This window comes from Lepidothrix coronata, unplaced genomic scaffold (assembly GCF_001604755.1).
Source record: "Lepidothrix coronata isolate B3197 unplaced genomic scaffold, Lepidothrix_coronata-1.0 Scaffold0, whole genome shotgun sequence".
Lineage (NCBI taxonomy): Eukaryota > Metazoa > Chordata > Aves > Passeriformes > Pipridae > Lepidothrix > Lepidothrix coronata.
Genome location: NW_016690180.1, coordinates 11,359,106 through 11,378,585, shown reverse-complemented (window position 1 = coordinate 11,378,585; position 19,480 = coordinate 11,359,106). Strand labels below are relative to the sequence as shown.

The window sequence follows — 19,480 nt, the reverse complement described above, 5'->3', positions numbered from 1 at the left end:
GGACACTGATGTCCTCTGGTGGACTGGAGTAGTAGCATTAACCAAACTAAACATTACACTGACAATGTATGGACTGTGACAAAATGAAAAGAATACAAATGTGTAATTACTGTGCTTGTGGTGTTTTCAATTAAAGAAATTAAGACCAAGAAATGATCAAGAAGAGAATGAGTTGGTTATCTCTGTTTTGAGAAACATGTATGAAGAAAAACAGAAGGACCATGTTCATGTTGGAGAAGCAAAACAGGTAAGTAAACATTTGGGTTTAGTTCATATAAGGAGGAGCCAGAAAAAAGACTTTCCATATCTTTCCAAAGGTAAATTTCCATCACTGGGATTTTGAAAGTTGAAAGTGTTAAGCAGTGGTGATCACTGAATTTCCTTATGATTCATAGGCTATTATCCTTGATAAAAGGCCTATTACATTTACTCAAGAGCTGGAAGCTATTTCTTGTGTGCAAATGACCATTTGAAGTAGCCTCAAGAAGGAGTAGCTGAGGAGAATCGCTGCAGAAACTTCAGCAGAGACTCTCGTCCATTTCCAAAAAGCTGAGCTACCTTCTAAACTGCATCAGGTTCCATCAGTGCTGTTTAAGGCCATTTACAGAGCACAGTTAAGATTTTTCAAAAGGAATTAGTGATTTTGGATGCCTTAGTTTGTGACTAATTAACTTGAAACACCTCAAGGTGGCCTGTATTTTAAAAAGGATAGACCCCATTCTCTGGAAACTTTCAGTTCCAATTATTTGATCCTTTTAAAAATCTTGGTTGTCCCTTTGCTGCTGGCTGGTAATTCCATTGTGATAACTGCTATTGGCCATTGGTGATATAAACTAGCAAATGAATATATGGACAGTAATTAGACCTGTGAAGAAATAGGGAAGTAGCAGCAAATCTTCATTTACTATTTTTTCACTTAGTTAATCTCTTCTCCTTTTATGGTTTACTGGCTAATTATTGACCTCACTGAGTAAACAGGAAGAAAACTTTGCATGTTTTGTTCTCTGATTTATTGTCTTGGGTATCTCACCAGAAACAGATTTTTAAGAATAAAGTATTGCAGTTACGGCATAAGACAAAGAAACATTGCCTGAAGTCCTCTATCATCATACCTGAAATATTTTTATTTGGTCTAATGCCAGCTGATTATCAAATAGTTGTCAGTCACAAACAGCTTGGAAATAGGGATCTAGAAAGCAAGATAGATTAGTGTGTCTTCATTGTGATTTGAAAATTCTTAAGGCCTGCTTCAGTCTGTTTGCTCAGTTCCTGGAACCAAAATTAGTTAATCTGACACTTGCAAAGATGACAGTGCTCTAAGAACAGAGTTGACTTGCCATCAGTCCATCATTTGTTTTAGTATAACATTTTATATTTACTCTGATAATTAATCTCCAGAGCTGTGTAATAGCAGATACCTTTGAATGCCTATCTGGCAGTGTTATTTGTCTCAGCAGTCATTAACCCATCACACCCTGGTATCCCTGTTCCTTTCTTTTCTGCATAGGTATTCACTTTCATTCTTTTCATAATCACTTTTTTTTTTAATATCTAAATCAGGGGAGGGAAAAATTAAATATGATACTCATACATGGATCTTATTTAACAAAAACATTTCACAATAAGTGTCTTTTCATAAGAACATAATTGTAAGCAGCATCTAATTTGCTCTTTGAGGATAAGATGAGGGAAGGTAAAAAGAAAATACAGAAGCCTGTAACTTTGCCATACTGGAAATAGGATGGTTTATAATTATATGTAGGCAGGACTATTTGGTGATGGTGGTAATGTGCTATTCAGCTGCCCAAGTAGTAGTAATTGGATAGATCAAGCATTCAGTCTCTGAAATTAGGCACAAATACAGAAGGCTACGGTGCCTGGCAGCCTGAAGGTGAACCCCGAAAAATATCATTGAAAACGAAGCTCTGATTTTCTACTGCAGGTGTTGGGTTTGGATGGTCTTCACAGCACTAAAAATTGACTGAAACATTTATTTAAGAAGTAAAACTCTCAATTGATTGTTAGCTTTAAGGTGGAAAAGTTTCTACTTGTGAAATATATTGAAGAGCTTGATTGTTACACATCTTCCTGGCCCTTAGAACGCCCCATTTTAATATAATAGAGATGGCTGAGAGTTCCAAATAATTATGAACTTCATCCATTTTGATTAATTTCTTAGTTGAAGAAAAGGAAATCCATCAGAAATCTCTAATCTGTTACATTTAAACATTTAGAATTTGTACAACTGTACATTGGCACTAAAGAAAAACTGTCAACAGAGCCATAAATTCCTGTCAAAACACCAGTTCTTCTGAGGCATGCTAGTACACTCAGCACATTTCCTTTAAGAGATTTCCTGGTCTTATGTTAAGATAGTTTGTTAAACTTCAGTACAAGTATCAGTAGAGAAAAAGGCATGAAAAGCCAAGGACACCAGGAGAAAGTATTGATTCAGGTTACAGAAGTCTTCAGCCTGTTCACTGAGATTCTGCTCCATGCTGTTGAGCATTTTGCATTTCTGTTTGCAGACTTCACAGCCTCCTGCTGAGAATGCTGTAAATGAGGTGTCCAGCAGTGCTCCGAGATTCAGATTAGATATGTTAAAGAACAAAGCAAAAAGGTCTCTGACAGAATCATTTGAAAGTATTTTATCACGTGTAAGTATCTTCCTGTTTATTGTCTTTTGAACATAAAGTCATTGCTTTATTTATTTGAATGACAGAAAAGTCATATTTGTTATTCTTCCAGGCTAGAGCTCAGAAGTTATTAAAGGCACAGTGACAAAAATATTTGAATGTACATTTTAGAAGAAGACAAAACAAAGCAGGGCTTTGATAGAGAGAAAACCAAGTCCTGGGTGAAGTGAACTAATTCCTAGATAAGAAATAGTGTATATAGGCATTTCAAAAAATGAATATGAAGTTGAGCATGAGGACTTAAAAAAAGTGATTATTGTTTTATTTCTCTTTAGGATTTAGGAAATTTAAAAAGTAATTATAATTGTTCACTTTTATTTATGTAGAAGGAAATTATTAAGCAACTGACTAAGCACTCCTAATGAGATAGTATTTATTAGTGACACAGAACTGATAAATAATGGGGCATCTGAACTTTTAAATGCCATAGATTATTTGAAGGCAAGGAATGTAAAGAACTTCAGATGGCACTAAGAATATGACGCATTTATGCAATATTACATCAGCTAAAATTCTCTGTAAACAGTGTCTGGAAATATGGATCAGTGGGAAAAACTTGAGCTTCTGTGTGATAGTGATTCCCAAGAAATCATGTTGGGAAAATGATGAGTAAATGAAAATCTGTTTATCATAAACAGATCGCTGAAATTATCTGCTGAAAGTACACAGCAGCAGTTATGAAATTAAATCAGATGTCAAGTTCAAGCACTATTTAAACCTACGGAGTGTCTTCTCATTCAAATATTTTTTGTTTTGCACCTCATGGGAAAAGTCTGAGGAAAATAATAAACTTGGAAAGACTTCTGCCTGACAAAGGATTAAAAAAATCAGACCTTCTCCCTTAAAAAAAAAAAGTTTTGACAGAATGCCAAACAACAAATATTCAGGAACAGAAATTGGATTTTCTCATTTGTAATCAGCAAAAAGTTATATAGAAGCAAGATCTAGTCTAATTTATTGGCTCATAGACATGCAACTTGTAGTGACAAAATGAGGTTTTCAAAGCTTATTTCAGACATACCTAACCTGTTCCCATAAAACAAATAATGGCAAAAGCATGGTCTCCCTGTCATAATTATGCATATAGAGAGGATTTTAGTTTAATATCTCCCCTCGTTACTTCCTGGACAGTATTCCTAGAATTCACCCCCATAAAATCCTGCTGCGCATGTGTTTGGGATATGACACATAATGTTAGTGTTGTTACATTAACTATAGTACTGTTCTAATTTTTGCCAGTTTGTCTTGACTGGCATAAGCTTGTCTTCACATAAGCACAGCTGTATATCGGTTGCATTTTCACTGTCATTGCTGTTTTTGATGGAAATTCTTGATTTTGATCAGATCTGAAGCCAGAAGTTGTGACTGAACTTTGAAGAGAGAATAGTCACTGTTGTGAATAATGATAACATTTTATGTTTTACCTGGAATAACAGTTCAAAGAGAACATATGTCATAACATAAGAGCATTAAAAAATAAAACATTTAAGATTAGAAAGATAGAAGTTCCATAATTGTGTTAGCACATAAGAATCCATCACTAGGTTTCTTGATATTTTTCTTGGTTACATAAAAGCATTAGTCAAATCATGCAAAGATATTGTTGAACAGATTATACAGAAATATTTATGCTTTCTGATTCGTAGGCACTGAAATGATAACACCAGAAATTTTTTTGCTGTGTATTAAATTCATACGGGTTTAGTCCTTTGTCATAGGCATCCTTTTCATTTCTCTATATCTTTGTAAGAAGTACCTAATACAGAAGTAAAAACACATAATTGCCAATGAGAATTCCTTAATTCTACAGGATCCTTTAAATTGTCAGAGACTATCCTGAATGAAGCTTCTGTTTCTCATAAGGGCAAAGGATATTCTTAGGCATTTTAGGAAATCAAATTTGATACTGTCTTTGAAAATTACAGATTCTGACTATGCTACACAAATCTCTTTTTCGTATGCCCCATATATCATAATTTTAACTGCTAGTGTGCTTTATCTCTACAGGGCAGTAAAGCCAGAGGTCCATTGGACAGTTCTGGTTCTGTGGATTTGGACAGCTCTGTGTCCAATACCTTAAGCAGCACAAATAAAGTAAGTAAAGCCTGGGATAATTGTACATATTTAGAAACTTCAGATAATAGTCGAAATAAAAGACTATAATATTAGTTGTTCCAAAACAATTGATCGGATGTGAAATGCTCGTATAACTGTTCTGTTCTAACATCTTGCATTTTTTTGGATTGGTTTTTGGCAGTAGACAAGTTACCTGATTGTGTGTGAAAAGAAAGAAACCACAGAACAGCCAAACAGTATGATAAAACAATATCACAGAGTAGGGAGGATAGGTATGTCCTTTTCTTCCTATCTGTAAGAATTCTGCTGCTGCTTGCTGATCCAAATGATGCGTCTTTATTCCTGTGCTGAGTCCCTCTGAGAGTGACAGGGCTGCATTCATTACAGGCAGCTTCTTGGATCAGCCACTGCCTTTCCTTTCTTTTCTCTTTTTTTTTTTCCCCCCCAGCCTGAAGCAATATTCAGATTTTTTAGAATTTGCAAGTTGATTATTCAAATCATTTTTCATATATGTAATGTTAGAATGTGTGCAAGTCCTCTGAGGGACAACTTGAAAAAATTATCAGTTTAGTCTAGTAATAGAGATTCAGGCTAAGAATAGTAGTCACATGGCAATACAATAGTGATGTGTAAGATGCTGTTATCTGTAGAGTTTCACTGGAGATTTCCATACTTTTTGGCAAGATGGGACACATAGTAAATCTGTTTCTGTTCTCCAAAAGTTTCAAGTTGCTTTCAAGCTTTTCATTCTGTCCCCTATGCTATAAACAAGAGACGTGCAGTTGAGTTTCCATTTGAATTAGAAATGCCTTGTACCGTATATAACGTACATTTTGTTTGAATGGGTGTCTATATGTGAAATAAAATATTATATACATCATCTGGATACTGCAACAATGTGCAGCAAAACAAATGCTGTCATTACCATGCTGTCCAGGCTACTCTGGCTGGTTTTAGCCATGAAACTACATATGATGAATGCAGGATTGCATTCATAAGAAACATAAGTGGAGTAATTTCCCCCTTTGTGTGGTTAGAAAGCTTTTAGTCTGCATAAAACAATACAAACAAACAGCATAGAAGAAGCCAGTCTTCTTCTCTGGAGGCAGCATAGAACTCTGCACACCTGCTATGCAGCTATTGATTCTCCTGTAATGCCTGAGCACCTGCGGACTCCTGACTTCATGTAATCAAGAGTCTGTTCCTTCTGCTTACGTTTTTGAAAGAATGGCTGACTGCCAGAAACACACAAGGTGGGGAATGAAGAAAATGCATGGTTTGGGACTGAAACAGGCATCTAGTCCTATGATTAAGTTCTTTATGTGAATCTTCAGCTAGACAAGGAACTGTTAGATGGCATCCTAAATGTACAGTACTCTGCAATGCCACCCTTTTCACTGTTAGCCAAACCCTCATCCTTTTGTTTTGACCCCATTTCTTCTGAGCTGTAATGAACATACTATTGCTCTCAAAATTACTTTTTCTCTGGAAAATAAAGACTCTTCTTTGTTGACATCCGTGATGAATAACAAAGACATAAAACATCAAACATCTTTCTTTGAGCTATCTTGATAAAAATGTTGCATGTTTGAAGTAGGTCTCTGTGGGATGTGAATAATGACACGCTAAGGCAATGTCAAAGCTGGATTCTAAACCCACATATTGATAACCTTCTTTCTTGTGCTGCTAGGAACCATCATTGTGTGAAAAGGAGAAAGACGGACTTCCTACCCTTCCTATAGGAAGCGCTGTCAAGACCAGTGGATCGGTGGGTGATCTCTCCAGCATCACAGAGGATTGTCCTGTTGATCAGTCTGTTACGTTACCTCAGCAAAGCTTTCGGAGGCGAGCAAACACTCTAAGCCATTTGCCAACTAAAAGCCAGGAATCTCTGGCACCTGTTGAAACATCACCGTCTGTTCCTCAGAGGAAACTTATGAGGTATCACTCAGTGAGCACAGAGACTCCTCACAAAAGAAAGTAAGACTTATTAAAAGCAGGCTATGATTTCATTTGTTGAGGGCATATTTGGGGATGATGACTGCATACCAGGTATGTCCTCTTAATGGATAAGAAATGTGTTGCAGTGGTGTGTCACTCTTTGGAGGTTTGTGGGTATTCTGTTTAAAAAGACTTTTAGCCCTGTTTGCTCCACAGGGAAGAGAACACATGAGATGTGTAGTTCCATAGTATATGACACAAAACTACTGGTAAGCACAATAGGATTGCTCCTAAGCAGTTCAGTTATATTTGTGCAAGCATTAATTTTTGGGTTTTTTTATCTGTGAACAGTATAAATAAATGCTATTTCTTGTGGTCTATTTAGAGAGAAAAATCCAGTAGCCTTTCTGATCCTGAAAACCTTACTGGTTGGTGAATTCATATGTGACTTTGAAATAGCACACTAAACTGACATAAATTGTTTAGTTATTGGTAGAGGTGAGGCTCCTGTCTAGCTTTTCAATGAGCATATTTAGATTTTACTCACCAAAACAAGCTATTGCTTGCCTTAATGCTAATATTCTTCAGGCTGTCCTCCTTCAGTGGATGCCTCTGCATCTCTAGTCCACTCTTAACTTTATGTCGGTTTTCTCCCACCCTTCTATCTAGCTTTTTCAAATTACTATGGAAACATTTCTGTCTGTAGGCTTCTGTTTTACTGCCCACACTGCTCATTTACACAAGTTAGTAGGAAATCTCTATGTGCTCCACCTCATTTTTTCCTACAGGAGGCGGGGCAGTAAACGAACATGCCTGAAATGGGTGATGACAGTGAAAAAAAAGAGAATTATAGTATTTGAAAGAAAACATAACCTGCCTTGCCTCTTTGTGCCTTTTTTGAACCTTTTTAATTTTAAAGTACTAGAATGTTTTTCTAGTGCAGTTTAGGACTTGTTGTTGGTCTGTTATCTTCACAAGAGCTTCCCTGATGCTTGTAGCTGCTAGTTTAATGACTTATTACCTTATTATAGGAATGCAGCTAGAAATTAAGTATATTTTTCATTTCCTTGGTTATTTCTATTTGGGTTTGGTCATGTGATTTTTAGTAAGACCTGAGTGTGCCTACTCCCTCATATAACTCAAATCCAAAAGAAATCCCTGTTGCTTCCATTTCATAGCAAATGTATAGAAACAAAGGAAATGGAAAACTTACAATATACTTAAAGTTCTCAAAAATCACTGGAATTACAGACTTTTAAAAGTCTTGACTGTTTTATGAGTGTTTTTGAACAGCTTACCTCAATTCATAAATTGTTTTCAAAGTAGAAATAAATTCAGTTCTTCCTGTAGCAGTTCACTTCTTATCCATTGGAACTCTTGATCATATGCCTGACTTTATCATAGAAATCAAGGGGAAACACATACAAGGAAAAAGAAATGAGACCTTCAGTGCCAGGTTTTTGTGCATTTTAATTTAGTCATATGCTAAAATGCCTTGATGAAGCCTGTAAATGTGTTATTTGGGATTTTGCTAATTGGGTTAAAATGTTCATGTTCTTAAGTTACTGCATTAACTGTGAAAAACATAGGAAATGTCTCATTTATATATGCTGGGTCTTTTTCAAAGATTAGAGAAGGAATTTCACTTCTTTTTTTTCCCCTTTCTTTCCTTTCTTACTCTTTTGTTCTTTGTGCTACCTCAACTCCATCACTCTGGTTGGAATCCCACTATATGGTTCGAACGAATTTGTCGGCGAATCTAAAAGTTCTTCTGGTCAACTTGCACGTTCTCCTACTCTAGCTCGTCTTAATCCCTCAGCCTCTTCACCCAACTTTTTTAAATATCTAAGGCATAATTCAAGTGGAGAACAAAGTGGGCATTTTGCACAAAAAAGGTGAGCTAGCACCTGCAACTAGTTTGGGGTAGGATTTCTTTTACCATGTCATAAGTATGAAATTCTATAGCATAAATAGTTAAAATAATTTAATATAGACCAAAGGTTGGTAGATTTTTATGGGAGAGGGAACCCTTTAACTGTTCCGCTACTGAATATAGTAGCTAATTACATCATTTGTTGTTTTAACCAATAAAATTCTTTCAGACACCGGCTCGCTCTCTAGAGCCAGTTGCTCCAAAGCAATTTGTTGTTATGCAGCAGACAGCAGCACTCCTTAAACTGTGTGAGGGATAAGTTGCCAAGAACCTGAGCTCACTCTGTCCTTCCTGAATCACTCAGTTCCGTTCTGCTTTGTTTATGGTAACACATATTATTTTGTGCCTGACACTAAAGGCTATTTCACCAAGTTGACTGAAAGGGGCAAGAAGTAGCAGGACTATGGAGAGCCGATACAAAAACACCCCCCACGAACAATCCCCACCACCACTCCCACTCCTCATAAAACAAAAACCCAAGACCAAAAAAACCCTCAACCCATCAGCTTACATGTTTGTCTTGGTTACTTTCAGCAATATCAAATTATACTTTTCTATGTTTCCTTTCATAGAATTAAAATACATATAGAGAATGTTGAGAAAAGGACATTAACTCTTCGTTTCCCTGAGAATCTGAAATTAAGTAGCTCCCTAAAAATCGTGAACTGTGAAACCCCTTCTTAACCCCTTGAGCTAAAACTGCTTATTTTAGCTCAAAAGGCTAATGAAACCAAATGTTTTGGAAGCTCTGCCAACAGTCACTGGCCATTGGCAAGCAATTTTTATTGCTGTTGCTGTTTATTGTTCGTTTTTGTTCTCTTGGGTGAAAGTTTCCTGTTTCTCCAAGGTGCTGATTTTTCTGAACCTGGGAAAATAGTCAACTGAGAATCTTGTTTCACCAGTTTCTTCAGTTGTATTTGCTGAGTACTAACTATTATCCCTTAATTTAACTTTACCTCAGAAGTATGATATAGCTTAGGGCAGGATATGGCCCTGATATACTCTTCAGTTTAGTAAGACTTACTTTAATCCTGAAGGTTAACTTCTCAAAAGTAGATTTTTCCAAGTAGATTTGTTAATGGTTCTGTGCACACAGATGCAACTTCTCCTTCCCTTTCCTTGTAATTTAAGGATATACCATATTGAACATCTATGCAACAAGACTGAAAATGGAAATTGATAGGGATATCAAATGGGTTAATGAGTTTAAATCAATACAGTCAAGCTTCCCAAGTTGATTCTATTCTATAAGTGGAATTACCATGTAACTGTGATGGATTTACACTGGGATTGTAAGTGAACCCTGTTTGCAGGGCACACCATGCTGAAGCCTTATCTTTGTCTCTGTACCAGCTACTAAAGAACCTGCTTCGCTTCATACTGGTGATTATCCCAGAGTATCCCCCCTGTTCCATTCACATCTTCAGGAAACAGAGCTAAAAGCCATCCCGATATATCATTATGGTTTATTGAAAGCAATTATTTCTTAAACTTACTTTTTCAGGAGTAAATTCTCCTACTTACGTGGTTTTGTGTACTCTTCTGAAGAACGGTCTTCAGTATCATCAGCCAAGTAGTTTTCTATGTTTTCACTCCATGCAAAAACTTTTCGTTGTCTGAGGTGTTCTTATTTCCTTCTATTAACCTTCTCCTGAGTATATTTGGGAGTTGTTATGTTAAAAGACCAGAAGACTGATCGTGACATTTGATTAGTACTCCTGTCTGTTGCATAAATAGAGCTACAATCCTGAATGATTAGTCAGAAGGCTCAGCTTTTAAGTGAAAAGTTCCAAGCTTGTCCGAATAAAACCCTGTTAATGCTTTACAAAATGTTTTTTGCCAAAGTCTTATTTTTCCTTTGCCAGCACAAAGATTGTCACTGTCAACTTTTCATAACCTTTTCCCCCAAACTTAGTCAGTCATGGAAACTGATATTTAAGTAAATCTCCAATGATAAAGTTGGCATTGGTTCTTAATAGATTAAAGAAATTTATTTGAAACATGCACTGAAATCTTGGGATGTAGCAAAGAATAATAACTTTACTGGAAATATATTTATATATATTGGAACATATTAGTTTTCCCAAACAAATATGTATTTCAAAGTAGCACTTTGTTAGCAGCTTCAGTTTTGACTTTGGCTGGTATTCAGGCCTTCAGGATTTAGCTGTTTTTTGTTTGAAACTTAGAAATGTGTATTATTTTTATTCTGTGGATTTATACTTCTTTGTTCTAAACTATACTTTTCCCAACTGCACTCTCAGCATCTCCTACCGTACTGCCTTAAGGAAAAAGCTTCATTCTTCCTCTTCTGTGCCAAATTTCTTAAAATTTCTGGCTCCTGTAGATGAAAATAACACCTCTGACTTTAGGAGCACAACAAGGTAGGGTTCTTCCTTAAAGCCTGGAGATAAAACTGTATTTTCAAAGGTTTCTTTGTCTGAAATATTTCAAATGCTTCTTGCACTTGCAAAACGTGATTTGTGCAACAGTTCATGTATATGTATTCTGCATGTAATTGCTGTCAAAAAGATGAAGCTATCCCAGACTGCTCTTCCGTTAAGACAATAGATTTTAGCCGTTTTTGGTGTTGCAATGTTCATACAATGGTCATGCATTGTTGCAATGGTCATACAACTTCCATCTGTGTACTCCTGTGATTATTCCTGACAAAGGACAGTTTTCAGTTAAGGAAATATACATGATTCGTCCTGAGCAATGTTAGGGTCCTCAGACTGGGAGGAGAGGATGACCTGTAAAATGCTCCGGCCTATTGCTGCCAAAGCTACTTGAATTTCATTTACCCCTTTCAGCTTCAACAGAGACATGCAACTATTTAGCCAATGGCTGGAATAAAGCAGTGAATAGTTTCCAGTTGTAACAGGTGAAAGTTATTAGTAGGATAGGAAAACAGAGTTGCTGTTTACAATTTCATTTAATATTGTGAATAAAAACTTCTGTATGGAGTGTGTGGATTACATCAAAGGAGTAATACCAAAGGTTCCTGGACACTGTTACCAAGTTTGCTGCTTATTTCAAAGGTAGACTTGTGAACACAAAGATTAAAATTTTTGTTCCAAATCTGTGTTGGGAAAGAATATATTGCATACCCCGTTCACAGAAGGTTGCAAGTTTAGTTGGTGTTTATAAAGCCTCTTGATGTGCTGATAAAAGTTATCAGCAAGTTTTTGTGTCTCGTATGAATACTTGCTAGATTTTGTGGATGGCATGTAAATAGCATAACAGTAAAGCTACATTATTGTGTATGTGTCTTTAATATGTTGTGATTACTGCACTGCTACAAAGAAAACTGAAAATTATTTAAAACCAGAGAAAGCAGATTGCACAGAGCTGCCAGCTCCTGTTTGTGAACCTCACTGATGTTTGCAGTGTTGTACGAGCTGCTGCCACAAAGCAAGCTTCACCTACCTAACACGAAGAGCTTGCCACAGCATGTACTCAGCACACTGCACGGCTTTGTTGTGTCTTTGACTATGTCACTGCTACAAGCAGATTCAGGTAACCTACTCATGAGCTCTCTTATGTTCTGCAATTTTAGTGACTACGAATCCAAACACAGCCAGCAGGCCGCTGATGCGGAGAGCCCTGTAAGGACTCGAAGGCATTCATGGAGGCAGCAGATATTCCTGCGAGTGGCAACCCCTCAGAAAGCATGTGATTCTCCCAGCCGATATGATGGTAATAAGTCTGGGTTTATTTGCTTCCATGGACTGATTACTGTATGTAGTCTGTGAAGTGTGAATCAGTTTGTCTACTGAGTGGACATGTTTGTCTGGTGTTCTGTTGGAACCGTCGCAGTTTCCCACCTGCCTTTTGGTCATGCTGAGCTCATCGGCTGTTGAGTTTTTACTTTTCAGCTTCATATGTAACATTGTTCCTATTGTGTTGCATTAACTAGCCAGAGAAGGAATTGTTTTTATGTGTACTATTTTAATGAGTTCTGGGAAAAAAATGTATCACTGAGTATTGCTCTGAAGAAAAGATGATGCTTCTATTTCATCTTTCCGTGTTGCAGTATAGAAGTACATAATAGATTAATCCAGGCCTAGCAGAAGGAATTAGATTCCTTTTATGACCTCAGTTGAGTTCTGCATACCAGGCTGAATTTGTCCTCGTGTGTGCTGCTCCAGTCTGTGACATTTGCCACTTGAGTTATAGTTATCCACTGTTCTCATATTTATTTCCTGAAATTCTTTAGAGATGAAGAACCACAGACTAGAGGAAAATCACTGCACATGAGCATGCAGTGCATCATTTTATGCATCCTACTTTATGTAAGACAAACAGTACAGCATATGCTGAGGCCAAGAATGCCTGACAAAAACTCGTAGGTAATGGTCTCTGGCTCAGTAAAGTTTGAATTTCATAGCATGAGCTCTGCAAGCTCTAACTTCTGGCTAATCTCTAAGGCCTTTGTATAAGAAATAAAAAAAAGTGTTAGTAAACAGGAAGGAACAGTACATGATTGTAAATGCAGTGAAAAGTAACCATCCTAATGTCACTGAGATGTTTTTTAATGCATCTTCAAGTGAGGCCTTGATTAATTTGACACAGCACATAACAGAATTGTTTCTGTCATTAACACACTGCTTGCAATATAATTTGACTGACAGTGAGGAAAGCTGTATATGGACACAGGTGCCTCTCAAATTTAGTGTACTTCAAAGTGAACTGATCTCAAGAGCATGGTGTGTAAACACACATGTGAAATGCTCTCATGTACTTAAAGGCATGTGAAAGGCCTGTTCAACCTCAGCTGTTCTGTAAAACTTCTGTTTTTGCAGGTTTGATGCATCTCTTTGTGACTGGAAATAGTGTTACTTGGTTTTTAAAGCCACAAAACCTTCCCATATTAAATGGGGGAAAAAAAAACCACCTAAATTGCCTATCCAAGCATTTCCTCTGAGATATAATAGCTGCAAGATAAAATCTTAACAACCTACAGCTGGGTAAGCAGAATAGTTGGAGAAACAAGTGTGGCCAAAATGGAAAACAGGATGTGCTATTAATAGGAGGAGCAATTTAAAATATTTGGTCTTCACTCTTTTCTTTTTCTGTATTTGTTTCAGTGCACATTATTAATTTATGAACAGAAGAAGAAGACTAAGTGTTAGGGTTTGGGGCTTTTAAAAATTATTTATAACGAATACTGGATTTTTCCATTTGGAGTTTTATGCATCTCCTGGAACATTTCTGGTAGTAATGGATACTCACTCATTATCCAGTCTCTGTAGCCTTTAAGAGAGCTGATCTTACATTGGACTCACCAGCACAGTTAACTAAGTAACATCTCTAGTTCCAAAGTAAATGTAACTACCTATCATTCATCATCTTGCTTTTCTTTCATATTGTTTTTTTTTAAGTCTTTCTTGCTCTTTTTAGACTAATTTCCTTTAACTTGTATAAACAGCTGATGTATCACCAAAAGATCAAGTTCAGCCAAATTGGAGAGAGGGCAAAGAAGGTTTTAAAGATAAAATAGTTTGTCATGTTCTGCAGAAGTAAGCATGAAGAGAGGGAAATAAGAACATCTGTGATCATCATCCCTTTATAGGCTCTGACTCCACCGACCAGTATTTCCATTCAAGTGCAGTAGCCAACGCGCCACTCCAGAGTACTCTGCAGGAGAGCAGTAAGGAAAAAAGCTGAAGAGTGGTTTAAAAGCAAGTAATTCATCTGAAAGACCCAGTTCTCTGTGAGTCAGAGATGATAAAGTTTTTCAAGTTTAGCCTAGGCTGCTTTACTAATCTTTGTACTAAATGTAAAATCCACCAGTATGCCCGAACTATGCATAGCTTTGAGCACGTGTGGGCAGGCACTGTCAACAAAATGAAACTGCTCAGTGGTTGTAACTTCTTTGGTTTGTAATGAGTAAATATGCATGTGTAAGCTGTCACAAGAGATAGAGACAACTTTAAGCTTTATACTCACAGAAAAACCTAGACTCTGACATTTGTGATTCCATTTATACAGGCAAGTGAGGTGAGCTAAATCTCAAGATCATATTCATTGCTACTCTCTGTGTAGTTAACACAGCAGGATATGAAGGTGTGTTTACTAAAAGTTCAAAGAAAAAAAAGAAAAGAAGACCCACCACTGGTACATAGCTTTTGCAGAAATTTTGAGCTTACTCTTTCCAGGTTCTGAACTTAGGAAATTTGTAACGGCTGAATTTCCACTTGAAGCTTGAACAGCCTAAACAGCACTTTGAGTCCCACTGTATTGCACTTCTGGATCCTTTACTTCTTTAGGAAATGCTTATAAATAGTTGAATTTCATTTCCTGTAGCTCAGCTGGAGAAAAATGGTAACTGGCTGTGCTTTGGGAGTTGCATCACGTATTACCAGGCAGAGAGCACACTGTGTTTTGCAGACACCATTATTTAAAATGAAGGAGGGTGTTACTATACATGAAGGAGGGTGTTAATTTTTTACTAGTTCGGGAGTAAAATAAAAAACAGTCCTAAATCAGTAGAATTAAAGAAAAATATTGCAAATAGATACATACACTGGAAAATAATTTTTTTTTGCCAGTTGAGATTCTTTCCTTGCCTGACAACTGAACTAATGCAGGCATGCTCTGCAAGGTGAGCGCTCTGAGGCAACAGAAGGCCTCATACAGAGACGGTTACTTTTGGTTGTTATAGGAACCATGTCCCACATACAGGCCATTCTTTGGCCACCTCCTGCTTGTTGGTGCTGCCACTATCCCTTCCCCCCACTATTTTTCCCCGCTTCTGTACATAACCTTACAATGAAGCAGAGAACTAATATGCAATTGCTGCCTGGCAGAACAGCCAGATCATCTCTGGTGAGCCTCAAGGTGAGGCTGATCTCCAGTTTGAAAATCTAAAAAGGATTTTCTGCATAGGTGAAATGATCTATAGAGACTTTTAATGCTTTACAGCTGATAACTGGGGGATGGAGTGCTAAATTATGCTTGTTCTATTGTGGCAAGCTACTGCTCAAACTACCCAACCTCATCTGCCGTTAGCCACTTCCCATGGAATGGCTGTGATGCTGCAAGTGGTGTGGAGCACCAGGGGGCAGCGTTTCTCTCACTGCCACCTTGAGACATAGGGTCTTGTCCTCGGATATTTTTCTTTTTTATTTATTTGTGGGAGTGTAATGAGTGTTGAGTCCTGAAAAATGGAAAGATAATAAAAGGGGAGCAGAGGTCACTCACAAAATGGATCACATTTTGATCTGTTACAATACAGATACAATACAATACAGGGAAAGTATTTCTTTTGAAATAAGGTTTTCATTTGTCGTCTTTTTTTTTAAAGCTCTGTCTCTCCTACTTAATGTCTTCAGTTATTTGATTTTTACCTTTATACCTCCCCACCCTACTTTCAGGCAGATGTTCCTACTTCTGTGGGATCACTCTAAGAAGAGCCACATTCTTTGGCAAATGGTCCAGGACTCTTTAGTTCTCTGATCACTGGTAAAAAGGTGAATCTAACAACTCAGTAATCATTTTAAACCAGTTGAAGTATGGACACACTCAAACCCCATGATTTTCAATTGTACCAGTTTTCTGGTCCCACTCAGGGTATTACAGGAGCAGTAGAGCAGGAAGGGACAGGTGTCTGGAAGGTGAGGGTGGGTGCTCTTACTCTGCTTAGGAGCAGGATACACTTACGTCAGTGTAGACTGATTATGAAACTTCACCTTGCACTGCAGTGCAGCAAGATATTCACATACATTATTTATTCAGCATCTACAAATATCTGTGCAGTGGACGATTTTCACTACAATTTTCACATACTGACTGTTCAGAATTTGTCATAGTAAGAGAACTGTTTTGCAGATTGTCAGAAACTCCCAGCAGAGTCAAGTGCTAGATTTAAAGGGAGTGTGAATAGTTTTTGAAGTACATGGTGGGAAAGTGATGGTGTTTATCAGAGCTTTCTTGCTGAGGGAGGTGTGTTGGAAGTACACAGCAAGATTTTGGTAGCAGCTGTGTCAGTTTTAGATTGGAGAATGGGGATTTGTTTTGAAGTGGGCAGTGTGTGATGGAGTTACCTGTTGAACAGTGAAAGAAACTGAATTCAGAGGAATGAGATACCTGGTATTACTTAGCAGTAGTCAAAAAATAGATTCAGATGAAAAAAGAAGGAACTTTAGCCAAAAGAACTACATAGTATTTTACAGCTTTACTTGCAGAAAAAAAGAATTATTTTAGAAAGTGCAATTATCTCTGTACAGAAAAATTAACTTGATTCATTAATTAAAATTAATTTGGTTTCAGTCTCTGACAGAGGTATCCAACTTCAGCACTCCTAAGTGCTGAAGAAAAGTTTGGATTTGAAGAACTGTTATTCTTGAAACCAGCTGTAGTTAGCACCTACCTATCTGTTTATGTGCTTTGTGGTGAGAGTTATATATCTAGATTATTTAAGCAAAAATTTTTTAAATAATTTTGTAGTAGTATTGTAAGTACTGTAAACTGTTGCTTTAGCATTATGTGCTTAGAATGTTTATGGGGTGTAAATTATTTCTAATGTGTTTGCCAATACTGTTTTAATGATGCTCTTTTAGCAACAAAATTATTAACTAATTACTATTTTTTTCAATCCTGTAATAAATCCAGTCGGTTAGAATTGATTACTCAGTTCTGTTCCTTTCAGAGTAAATATGTGCTCGTAATCTTGATTTGCAGAACAGGAGCTTGACTGTAACCCATAAGTACATGTTTAATGTTTGATGGCTTCTGTGCCCATGGATATATCAGGGCATTTATTTCTCAGGGCTTGATAATGTTAGTAAATGGGATTAATTGGGAGGTAGTGCTTATTTTTTAAGAAGTTCTTGGATTTAAAAGAAAAAACAAAGCATCTTTCAGAACTGATTTTAATCAACAGTATTAAAATACACAATTTTTCAAGAATTCCTCATTCAGCCATTGCTTTAAGTTGTATGTCAGACTAGAAGAACTTGTTGCTTCTTGTGATTCTGTATTTGAAGCTTTTTGGTAACAGAAGGCTTCTGGTCATGTTACCACATTTGCTTATGAAGTTAAGTATTCCAGACATCTGTGTAAAATAATAGGACTATTATATCTTTGGTTATAGGAGTTTGCAGTTCCTCTTTTATTCTATACTACATATGAAAGAAGGTGTTGCTTTACCTGAATGGAAGATCTGAAGAGAACTAAGGATGTTGTTGATGTATTTTCTTTTGGCAATTGAATCTTACATGACTGTGAGGGTTCTCTTGTTTGATGGCCAAGCTGAATTTTCTAAAGTTTGAAATGCAACAAAGAAAAATAATGTAATGCAGTAAATAAAATGCTTAATGGATCCTTCTGTCCACATTCTTACCAAATCTTGCCTGGCTTTTTAACTGTGGAGAGCAGATGTGACTAGTAAACGTGGCATGTAGAGGGCCATGGGCAAAAGCAACTCCATAGTAAGGATGGGAGTAATGCATTACTGTTGAGCCTCCTCCCTATTAGCCCTTCCTTTCTACTTCAAGTGTTGCAGTTTCTAGTCAAAGATGAATCTTATCACGTAGTTTTTGCTAGTCGAGGTTGGTTAGACTAAGTGCTTCTGAAAGAATGTTTTTAAAATATAGGCTTTTAGGTGGGTTTGTCACTTCTATTGTTCTTTTTACCTTGAGTGATTTCTTTTAGTGGGTTTCCTTTTGTCTTTCTTGTTTTTGGAAAGTCTTGTTTAATACTGAGGTTGATTGAATAAGAATAAAAAAAAATTTGATAAATTATTTTTCCCTAGTCATTTACAAATGAAATTTCCCTGTTCATGTCCCTACCAGTCAGATATTTTCTGTTTTAATTACTACTGCAGTCATTCACTAGCTTTTCATGTACAAACTTTCTTTAGTGTAGTCCCTGATAGTAATATGTCATGACAGTTTGTTCATAATCTTTTGTACTTTGTTTTGTATGTATCTTGGCACATAAGAGTTTTGTGTAATGCATTTGTTGATCCTTTCAGAGTGTTGGGATACTCTGCACCTTAGGATTGAAGCACTGCCATGTGAGGCCAGCAGCTTCATAAATAAATGGATGGATTTGAACAAATTCCACTTCAGTCCATTGTTCCTATTGGCCTTGTCAGTTTTTTGGGTGTTATAAGTGGTGAAAGCATAAGAGGAGTGCTTTTGAGGTATGAATGGATGCACTGGTACATTTTCACCTGGTTCATGAGCAGTGTCATCTGCAGTTCATTACCTTGCAGAAGTTCTCACAAGCCCAGGAAAGCTGGTGACTTTCCCAAATGAACTGCACTGTTTCTCAAGGAATACTTTGTTTGGACCCATAGACCTGTAGGATTGCGTTGTGCAGAAGAATAGTTCTGAAGGGTAGCCCAAGTATGAACCTCAAATGGAAAATAACCTGCATATTTATAAAATATATTAATAGTTATTGAGTCAACTTGCCAAATCCCGAACCTTAAAGAATAGAAGTGCGGTTGCCTTTTAGGAGTATGATTTACGATGGTAGAATTTTATAGGGAAGCTGCAGGAAAGGAAGCAATATATTTGAAAGGGGTACAGGTCAAACATGGAATAGGAGTCAACAAAAGGTTGGCAAGTGAACAGGGAAGCAGTCTTTCAGTGTGCACTGAAGTGTTCAGATCCTGTTTAAGTTTACTTACTAATCTCATAAAAGTTCTGAAGGCTGCACATTGCTTGGGTTTTAACACATGGCTGTTTGGTTCAGTGGAATGTGAGCTCCTAGTTACGTTCAGCTGAACTGCTCTACTATTTAGCCTTGCTTTCTCTGCTCCATATTGGGTTGTGCATAACAATGCAATACTCAGTTTCTTGTTACAGTATTTCTACTCTTG

General features: G+C 36.9%; 1 protein-coding gene across 7 annotated transcripts in view; it reads left to right on the top strand.

Annotated features, from left to right (window-relative positions):
* Positions 1-19,480, top strand: part of TBC1D1 (TBC1 domain family member 1) — a 124,793-nt gene that overhangs the window by 71,158 nt on the left and 34,155 nt on the right. For 2 of the 7 annotated variants that reach the window (XR_001873021.1, XM_017804128.1), the window contains exons 1-7: positions 141-247; positions 2,529-2,657; positions 4,704-4,790; positions 6,463-6,752; positions 8,480-8,608; positions 10,911-11,030; positions 12,206-12,345. Coding sequence is in view for 6 of the 7 variants with exons in the window: in XM_017804128.1 (XP_017659617.1) it covers positions 197-247; positions 2,529-2,657; positions 4,704-4,790; positions 6,463-6,752; positions 8,480-8,608; positions 10,911-11,030; positions 12,206-12,345 (946 nt within the window). In the remaining variant the exon portion in view is untranslated. Of the gene's footprint in view, positions 1-140; positions 248-2,528; positions 2,658-4,703; positions 4,791-6,462; positions 6,753-8,479; positions 8,609-10,910; positions 11,031-12,205; positions 12,346-19,480 lie in introns of those variants that run through there. The other 5 variants (XM_017804141.1, XM_017804151.1, XM_017804168.1 and 2 more) reach the window with 5 other exon arrangements.